The following is an 8,838-nucleotide window of genomic DNA, read 5'->3' as shown; positions in this document are numbered from 1 at the left end:
CATTTTTAGTTTAAATAACATGGAATTTTTACCACTAATAGCATAGCAATTTTATTTTTTGGATCATGGCATTTTTTTACCATTGAGATCATGACAAATAAAATATAAGAAGCATGCCAATCTTAATTGGATCATGGCATTTTTTTATGTCATGGCATTTTAATTTCTTTTTTGATCATGGGAATTTCCTTTTTTGCTCTTTAATTAATCTGCCATGCATGATTTATATTTTTTATGGAATTTTTTATTTTTCGCAGGCTTGCTGCGTGCTTCTGATCGGCATTTCTATCTGTGTGATTTTTCCTTTTTGCTTTAGACAAAGAGAAATACAGAGCATGACATTTTTACGGTTTTTTCTGTGTGTTTGACTATTTCAAAATGAGGCCAAAATGTCCAATTGTAGGCTTGAGGGTGCAGTTTCTATCTGCATGTGATATTTTTGAAGTGTTTTTTTTTTGTTTGGCTCAACAAGGAAAGATGGTTTGGGCCTGGAGTCAGGAAAAGGCCTGGGTGGCAGAAACGTTCGCTGGGCGGTGGGGCTAGTCAGGGAACCAAATCGTAGTAATAAAATAAAAACGGATTTGCTATTTTACAGTCAGCTGCTTTTCAATTCATCGTCATTCAAATTTCTGTCCGTCCGTTCTGGCGCGGAGATTCGCGTTCGTTTTCTTTTTTTCTTTGCGCTGGCGCTCTGTTCGCTCAGTTTGGTTTGCTGTTGTCGGGTTCGGTTTTCTTTATCTCAACCCGAAACCGCCCCGTCGCGGTACTATTGGTTTTTGTCCTGCTTGAATTTCCGAGTGGGTGTCGTCTCCCTTTTCATTTGGGTCGCTCTGTTTCGATAAGGCCGAGGGAGAGAGCTCGAGCGGCGAAGGAGAGAGGCGGAGGAGAGAGGCGATTCCGAGCTATTCCACCGTTCGATTTTGATTTTGTCCTCCCTATTCTCTTTGCCCCCGGCTGCCGAGGTTGGTTCCCCTAATCCCCCCGCTGGCCCCAGGTGTTTCCGCTTGTGCTCTGGTCGTGTAGTTCCAAATCTAGCTGAGTTCTCGTCTTCGTGGATGTTCTGTTTGTTGTTCTTGGTGAATCCGCCCAATTTCACCCGCCCCCTTTTGTGCTAGCCTGCGTTGTGTAGGAGCTTTTGTAGTTGCGGGTTCTAGGGTTTCCGTTTTGCTGTGTAGATGTGGATGTAGGCTTTTAGATTTGTTTTATTTTGTGCTGTAGATGGTGGAGGTAGGCGTACTGGTTGTTGCAGCGGGTGATTTCCTGTTTTCTGCTAGCTTGGGGTGTCTGTTCCCTTGCCGTTAGGTGACAGTTGGGGATGATCTGGCCTGCTTTTTTGTAGTTGCAGGTGGCTGCTTATGATTTTCCCCTGGTAGATGAGGCATGTCTGAATGTGTTCCAGGAAGCTCTCTGAATTTGATGCTTCTATTACTGTGTAATTTTACCCCCGAGACATGTAATGTAGCTCAAAAGTACAGTGGATCATACCCCCAGAATTACAGTGTAACTACTGTGTAATAGGTTTGCAGAACCTCACTGTCCCACCTTTTGCAGTATAATTCTGCCATTTTTACAGTGTAATTAACATGCTTTACAGTGTAATTCTCCCATATCTGTAATTACTGTGTCATTCTCCCAAATACTGTGTTATTTATTGTTCGATTACAGTGTAATTTGTGCTATCAGTATTGTGTAATTTCCCCCCTAATTCCAGTGTATATTCCCAGATATGCAAGATTTTTCAATGTATTTATGCCCGGAATCACTGTGTAATTTGTCCTAGTATGTTCACAGGAATTTAGCCCAATTACTCATGTACTGTGTATATGCAGATTTTTCAGTATATTATGCCTGGAATCACTGTGTAATTTGTCCTATTTATGTTCACAGTAATTTAGCTCAATTACTCATGTAATTTACAGTGTATTCGCCCAGATTTACAGTGTTTTTATGCCCTGGAGTCACTGTGTATACTCCCAGATCACTGTGTAGTTTACTTTGTAAATTTAGCCCAACCACTCATGTAATTATAGTGTATTTCCCTAGAGTTTTACACTGTAATTTGTATGGTTACAATGCAATTTTTGTATGACTTACAATGCAATTCACCAGAGTTTTACATTGTATTTCCCTAGACTTACATTGTAAATTTGTATGTTTGAGGACTGTAATTTCAGTATGACTTACAATGTAATTCATCAGACTTTTACTGTCTTATCCCTAGAGTATTACACTGTAATTTGTGTGCTTGAGGACTGTAATTTCAGTATGACTTACAATTTAATTCATCAGACTTTTACACTGTATTTCCCTAGAGTATTACACTATAATTTGTGTGCTTGACTGCAATTAAAGTATGACTTACAATGTAATTCACCAGACTTTTACACTGTATTTTCTGTAGAGTATTACACTGTAATTTGTGTGCTTGAGGACTGTAATTACAGTATGACTTACTATGTATTTCTCCAGAGTCTTACAGTGTATTTCCCTAGAGTTTTTCACTGTAATCTGTGTGGTTGAGAACTGTAGTTAAAGTATGACATGCATGGCTTACAGTCTCATGTTTTGTCCATGCGTTTAATATTCAGTTGTCTGGTTTGTGGTTTTGTAGCTTCTAGATCTAGGTCTGGGGATTGTTGGTTATAGTGTTTGTGTTGGTTCTGCTCCATTTGCCTAATGATTTTTGCCTTTGTGAGTTTAGGTTTGGTTCAATGCAGAAAGTTTCTCACAAGGATGTACCACTAGTCTCTTCTCTTGAGAGTGCAGATTCTCTGAATGATCTGTTTGTGCCTAATGATCTTGCAGATGATGGTTCTAATCCTATGTCTTTGGTATTTATTTCTTTTTCTTCCCTAGTTTTAATTAATTTGAATTATTTCTTTTCATTTTAAAATTTATGTGTATGTTCACTTCACTTTTATTTCAGGAAATCTCTAGTGATGATGGAGGGCTTGACAATCTCAAGTAATTTCTTTTTCATTTATGTGTATGCTCACTGTAACTTTATTTGTTTCTTGGGAGGCGAGTTCAAGCAGAGATGTTTAATTGCTCTTTTGCTTCTACTTTTTGTTGTCAGGTGTGGTCCAGGGAAGCTGCTGGGAGGGATTGCGTGGGGTTCTCTTGCTCTTTTGGTTTAGTTGACAACCGGGTCTTCTTTTTTTTAAGTCCAACCCGTTTAGTGGGAACGAACAGTATCAGTGGTTTTGGGCTATACAGATGTCAACCGGATATTGGTCAGAAAATTTGAATGATATCCAATAGGAAATCAGTCAAATGTCAAATAGACAATCCCAATAAAAATGGCCGTCTTGCGGAACACAAACCCCAAATATGGTAGTTGTTGGCTCCTGAGCTACGGAACATCTCAGCGACGACTCACGAGTGACGGTCAGGCCGAGCGGCAAGTCGCCTCCGGCAAGCCGGCGGTGGCGACTTGCCACTACGTGGCCGGCATCGCTCCCTGCCCATCATCGCTTCCGCGGCTACAATCGAATTGTGATGGCCTGCAATCGAAACCTTCTCACCAAAAAGATGCCATAAGTACTCAAGGAATTCTAACAAGTTCCAAGTTAATCGATTCATTCCCAGAACAAGGTTCAACATTATTCCTGCAACAGGGGGTTTTCACAACAACTGTTTAAACAAACAGCCTCCAATGGGTACAGCTAAACATCGCTCGCAAGCACTTCCTCCGCTTCATCAGGTCAACAAGGGGCCGAATCACATTCAACCGCACATACACATATTTATATACAAACTCCCAACCTTTGCACTACAAGAAGTATGAGAGCTGCTCCTTCTTCCTTGACCCGCCTTTGCCGTAGAGCTCGTTCCATTCCTTGAGGGCAGTCATGATAGACCCCTCACTAGCCAAGCTGGCACCGACCTACGTAGCGTCAAATGCGTAATTGTTTAGCAGTGTGTTCTTGGGGTGAAAAGGTTTAGACTAACAGATAAAAAAATTCACCAGCAACTTACTTGATCCTTCGCCAGCCTCAAGTCCTCCATGGTTAGCGGCCTGAGGGTGACAGTCTCTTCGGTTGCACCTTTGACGCCTTTCTCTGTCACCCCTTGCTTGGTTTCTAGCATGACATCCTCGCCTTTCTTGCTTTCTGAGCTTTGTGCCGCGCCTCTCTGACTTTTGGGTTGCGCTTCTGGGTCCTTAACTTGCACTGCATTTTCCTTCTTATCCTAGGACATCGAATTATTGAGCCAGCATGAGATGATGATATGATTAGCGCAACACATCTAAACCAAACCGATGCATGTGTTTGCAGGCTTCAATTGGGAGACACACATGAAAAAGAAAGACAAATCTACTGCTCATAAAATTTAGTGGAGGGATTCTTTTCTCTTGGTTTTACCTTTACCTTCTGTTGTTCTTTCTGAATGAGCTCTCTAACAGGGCGGTAGGCAGCCGTCACACAAAGATTCTGGGAAAGAAGACAACAGCAGTTATAGTTATTCAGAGAATGATCAATTGAATATACCGTTCCTACTTCACCAATGATCCAGAGATGTTACCTTCAGATCACTTCCACTGTATCCTTCCGTCGATGTTGCAAGCTCCTTAAAGTCAATACCTTCTTCAACCTTCTCTTTGGATAGCAGCTTCTTCAAAATCAACTCTCTACTTTCCAAAGTAGGGAGACCGACCATTATTCTGTTTGAAAAAATATGACACGTCAGCAACTCATCTAGAGGTCATCAAAACACGTTCTTTCACATAAAAAGAACACATTTAAACAAACCTGTGCTCAAACCTCCTAACAATCGCTTCATCGAGGTCAAACGGTCTGTTTGTTGCAGCAAGGACAAGAATCCTTTCATTAGACTTTGACAAGAGTCCATCCCAATGAGTCATGAACTCATTCTTGATTCTTCGCGGGAGCTCATTTTCATTGCGTCGATCACGCTGCCCTAACAAGCTGTCCACCTCATCCACGAAAATAATGGCCGGTGCAAGTTTAGTAGCCAGACTGAACAAAGCCCGGATAGTCTTCTCGGCATCTCCATAATATTTTGACATGATGGTGGACAAGGAGATGTTCAAGAAGCTAGCTCCGGATTCATTTGCTAAAGCCTTGGCCAGCATCGTTTTCCCTGTTCCTGGAGGTCCAAATAGTAGAATCCCCTTGCATGGCTTCAGGAGACCACCATTGAAAAGTTCAGGCCGCTTAAGTGGAAGCATGACAAGCTCCTGAAGTGACTCTTTTATATCAGTTAATGCTCCGATGTCATCAAATGTGACTCCTATTTGACTGGCCGGTACAACAGTTGGTCGGATGAGCTTTTCGAATTCGTTGTCTGGAGTGACCTGTGACTTACGCAAAATTGTAAACAATAATGATAATTAGTAAATAGTACTTTGCAAACTAGTAAAGATGAGCCGTTGCTAGTTGAAAATATGGGATACCTACCTTCTTTCCGACATCCTTTGGTTCCACTGTATCTTTTCCAAGGCTGCTGCTCTCTTGGAAAATTCTTAATCCATGAGATAAGCTGTGAAACAATCATGTTAAAGAAAACATTTTAGTTTTTTTTTTACATAAAAGAAAGTCTCTACCCCGCCCTAGATAGCTGGAGATAAAGCAATGGCCTGATAATAAATTAGCTAACCTCTCTGCAGGAATAATGAGCTTTCCGTTTCTGTATTCAGGGACCTTGTTATCCATCAAATGGTAAGAGACTGCTGGGGCCATAATTTCTTCCATGTAGCTGGCAATGGTATGTAAATCGTCATCTGGATCTAATGAGTCCAAATCATCACAGATCAAACTGTTGGCGGAGAGCACCTCTGCAATCATATTTGTAAAGATTTGACCCTTGGTTTTCTTAGTATCTTCTTCTATTTGGGTTTTCCATTTCACAAGATCAGTCTCCTCCTTGGGAGGCTTAGTCTCCAGAATGTATGGGAATATATCACTGACAACCTCATCAACGTCATCACTATCTGCATCAGATTCGAGGAAGTATGAACCAATTATCAAAACTCGTCCAGACAGTTTGCTCAACATTTTCTTGAACATTGAGCATGCTGCATCTGAAGCACCAAGTAATAGGTTGACATCCCTTATGTAAACGATAACTGGATTGCATTCAGAAACTGAAGTTATCATCTGCAAAAAGAAAATCAATATCAGCTCATAAGTCATAACATAAGCAATGCAATGTTGTGGATGGTGCAGCTGAATGCCTCAATTACCTTGTAAAGAGATTTTATGAGAATTTTCTCATCTAAATTCCAGCTTTGTCTGATTGGACCTGCATTGAATAGTAAGTTAATTGCGCATGCAAAATCATTATAATCGTATTCACAAGAAGGCACAGAGGGGATACACATATCATAGATAAAAATAGAGCCCTTAAGCTTCCCAGTTAGAGTTGGATGAACCAATATGGAGCACATTTGAATGTGATGGACGGAGCACATTTGAATTTGATGGACCATAAATCAATGAGGGTGTTTGGTTGTCTGAAGCTCGTCGAATCATTTGATCAATCAACACATGAACCGCGGCATAAGTGACGAGAAAATATTGAACAGACAGACAACTCACCCAAGTCTTCCGAAGGTTCACATGCAGGGAGAAACGCAGCAGGCAATAAAGATACATGCACCCGAACTGAAGGTGTTTTAGTGCAATTACTGCAAAAGCAATATAAAAAGTGAGACTCAAATAGAGTAATCTTTATCTTGAGTTTAATATCCTCAATTAGATGTGTTTTTACCTCGTCCTCAAATCCAGAAGGCTCTTTTCATATTTCAGTGAGTCTGCATTAATGTTTCATGAAAATACAATCAGAACAGCACAGAAATTGTAGGAATTGTGATGCTTCGCATATTCGTATGCGTGATTGATAATGAAAACGAGTTGATAGGAAGAAACCGTGCAAGAACAAAAATAAAGGCAAATGTCGGAGCTTCCGTAATGGACTAATAAAGAAAATGCTAGTGGCTAGTGTGACATCTCAGAAGGTGACTAGTGATTTCATACCTGCTGGCTCATCCTTCTTGCGGAAAAAGTTGAAAGATCCAACCAAACCAGACACTTTATCCAAGGCAGACTCTGTTAAGGATCGTTTACGAACCTTCATCAAAGAACAAATCATCGGTAAGATGGTAGCCATATGAATGCAAGTTTTTACAAGCTAGTAGACACAACAAATCCTCCTGTGCTGCAGAAAATGTATATTCAGCATCTCTACTTTTTCGAATTGTTCATCAATGCGGACAAACTAATGGTGTCCTTATCAAGGACCCCTGGTCGACCCTTTTAACTTGCACGTTTTGTTTCCTGAGGTAATGAAATGGCCAAACCTGACAACAGAAAGGTGATGGGGCAGGGGCCTTAATACTATATAATAACTAAACATAAAAACAGTAGGTCCACACAACCAACTGATGAACCGCACCGGGGATCACTCCCTGTTTTTCGAAAAAACTGATGAACCGCACTGAAAATTCTGAATTCTCTCTGTCCCTCAAAATAGCAATCAAATGTAGCACAGAAACATGAAACCTATCAATCACAGGACGGGATTAACAAACTAACCAGAGCACTGCTTGCGCTCCCGTATTTGTGTTGGATCTGCATTGGCATATACAGCGAGAAACAGTTAAGAATCAACTAGACTACAAAAATGGCATCCGCAAACCTAAGTGCCCCAATAGTTCCTCACTAACCTGGCGCGAGAACTCGGCGATGTCGAGCAGCAGCAGGCGAGCGTCGAAGTGGTGTGCCAGAGCCTTGGCGAGCGACTGCAGGTATGGTTCTGCAAGAACAAGCTGCCCATGTGAAAAGAGACAACCTTTGCGATCAAGCCAACCCACATTTTAATCACGAGGAGGCGAACCTGATGGGCCGCAGAGCAGTATGGTGCGGCTGGCGGCAGAGAGGACCCGGATGTGGCTGGGCAAGTTTATCTTGCTCAGATAGGCGTACCCGGCGCTCGTGAGTGCCAGCTTCGTCTCCTCGCTGCAATCACAACATGTAGATAAACAATGTAACTCATGCTCGATGGTTAGCTGCTTTTCGCCAAACACATTCGAATTCCCGTTGACGGCCTAGAAGTTAGTAGAACACATGGGTCTGCCCACCAAATACCCGCGAAGTCGTATACTAATCGGCAATCGCTCCTCGCTTTTCCCAATGAAACCGAGGGGAAAGATCGCACGTATATTTTAATGGACTTTTAATCCCGAAATCGCGCGGACCTGAGGTAGTAGGGGAAGTCGTCGAAGGTGACGCCGCTGTCGAGCCCGTCGACCACCAGCCGGCGCAGCTCCGCCTCCACCTCCGCGCCGGCGACGCCGCCGTCTTCTGGGGTGGACGCGGCCGTCAGGCGCGCCGACACGAGGCCGATGCCGACGCCGACGCCGACGGTGACGGCGGACGCGAGGAGGCTCCCGTGCTCCATGTGGACGGCCACAGCCGCCGCGACACCCGGACTAGCACCGCCGCCTCACGCGCGTGCGCTCGACTTATGAACAGGGCATGCAAGTTTGGGTTGGGCGAAGGGGCGGATCGATCCGGACGCTGTGTGGCGGGGCTCCTGTTTATATAGAAGACGGGGACGGGTTCGTCTGGGTCCCGTCGGGTCAACAAGTCCACGGCGTGTCGCCGTCGTTAAGGATTCGGAATTGCCAGAGGTGCCGACTCGGCTGGATCGCCGATCGACGGCTGGATTTCTTTGCTGGTCGCCAACCCCGTCTCGGCATCGCAAACCGTTGTTTATGCAGAGGAATAATGCACGTTTTCATCTACTGACGGAAGGTTAACGGAGAGTTAACAGCCGGATAGAAAACCTTACTCTGTTTTCTCGCCCCGCTTTATA

General features: G+C 43.2%; 1 protein-coding gene and 1 long non-coding RNA gene across 5 annotated transcripts; one reads left to right on the top strand and one right to left on the bottom strand.

Moving 5' to 3' along the window:
- Positions 1 to 774: 774 nt before the first annotated feature.
- LOC123061529 (uncharacterized) lies at positions 775 to 3,519 on the top strand. Of its 2 annotated transcripts, XR_006429103.1 has the most exons (4): positions 775 to 962; positions 2,702 to 2,831; positions 2,927 to 2,964; positions 3,077 to 3,519. It is a non-coding gene; the product is annotated as an uncharacterized lncRNA (long non-coding RNA). The 2 variants fall into 2 exon arrangements; XR_006429102.1 differs by lacking the exons at positions 2,702 to 2,831; positions 2,927 to 2,964; positions 3,077 to 3,519 and adding an exon at positions 1,340 to 1,725.
- A 33-nt stretch (positions 3,520 to 3,552) lies between these two features.
- LOC123061528 (peroxisomal biogenesis factor 6) lies at positions 3,553 to 8,543 on the bottom strand. Of its 3 annotated transcripts, none has more exons than XM_044484662.1 (15): positions 8,219 to 8,543; positions 7,858 to 7,979; positions 7,688 to 7,776; positions 7,557 to 7,592; positions 6,999 to 7,092; positions 6,733 to 6,775; positions 6,561 to 6,649; positions 6,206 to 6,264; positions 5,620 to 6,119; positions 5,421 to 5,502; positions 4,752 to 5,323; positions 4,525 to 4,663; positions 4,365 to 4,433; positions 3,979 to 4,191; positions 3,553 to 3,886 (listed from the first exon to the last, which is right to left on the bottom strand). In XM_044484662.1, the coding sequence occupies exons 1-15, from the start codon at positions 8,419 to 8,421 to the stop codon at positions 3,773 to 3,775; spliced, it is 2,424 nt and encodes an 807-aa protein (XP_044340597.1). In that variant the 5' UTR covers positions 8,422 to 8,543; the 3' UTR covers positions 3,553 to 3,772. The 3 variants fall into 3 exon arrangements, with proteins under 3 accessions (XP_044340597.1, XP_044340599.1, XP_044340598.1); XM_044484664.1 differs by having other exon boundaries at positions 4,371 to 4,433; XM_044484663.1 differs by having other exon boundaries at positions 4,752 to 5,317; positions 8,219 to 8,542.
- Between the last annotated feature and the right edge of the window lie 295 nt (positions 8,544 to 8,838).

The sequence above is a fragment of the Triticum aestivum genome, chromosome 3A, assembly GCF_018294505.1.
Source record: "Triticum aestivum cultivar Chinese Spring chromosome 3A, IWGSC CS RefSeq v2.1, whole genome shotgun sequence".
Taxonomy (NCBI): domain Eukaryota; kingdom Viridiplantae; phylum Streptophyta; class Magnoliopsida; order Poales; family Poaceae; genus Triticum; species Triticum aestivum.
This window is presented reverse-complemented; position numbering and strand designations above follow the sequence as displayed.

Coding starts and splice junctions, on each gene's coding strand:
- LOC123061528 (XM_044484662.1), bottom strand. CDS start 8,421: ATGGAGCACGGGAGCCTCCTCGCGTCCGCCGTCACCGTCGGCGTCGGC. Junction 6,650..6,732: donor CTTCTGGATTTGAGGACGAG/GTAAAAACACAT, acceptor TTGCTTTTGCAG/TAATTGCACTAAAACACCTT. Junction 6,265..6,560: donor TGAACCTTCGGAAGACTTGG/GTGAGTTGTCTG, acceptor TATTCAATGCAG/GTCCAATCAGACAAAGCTGG.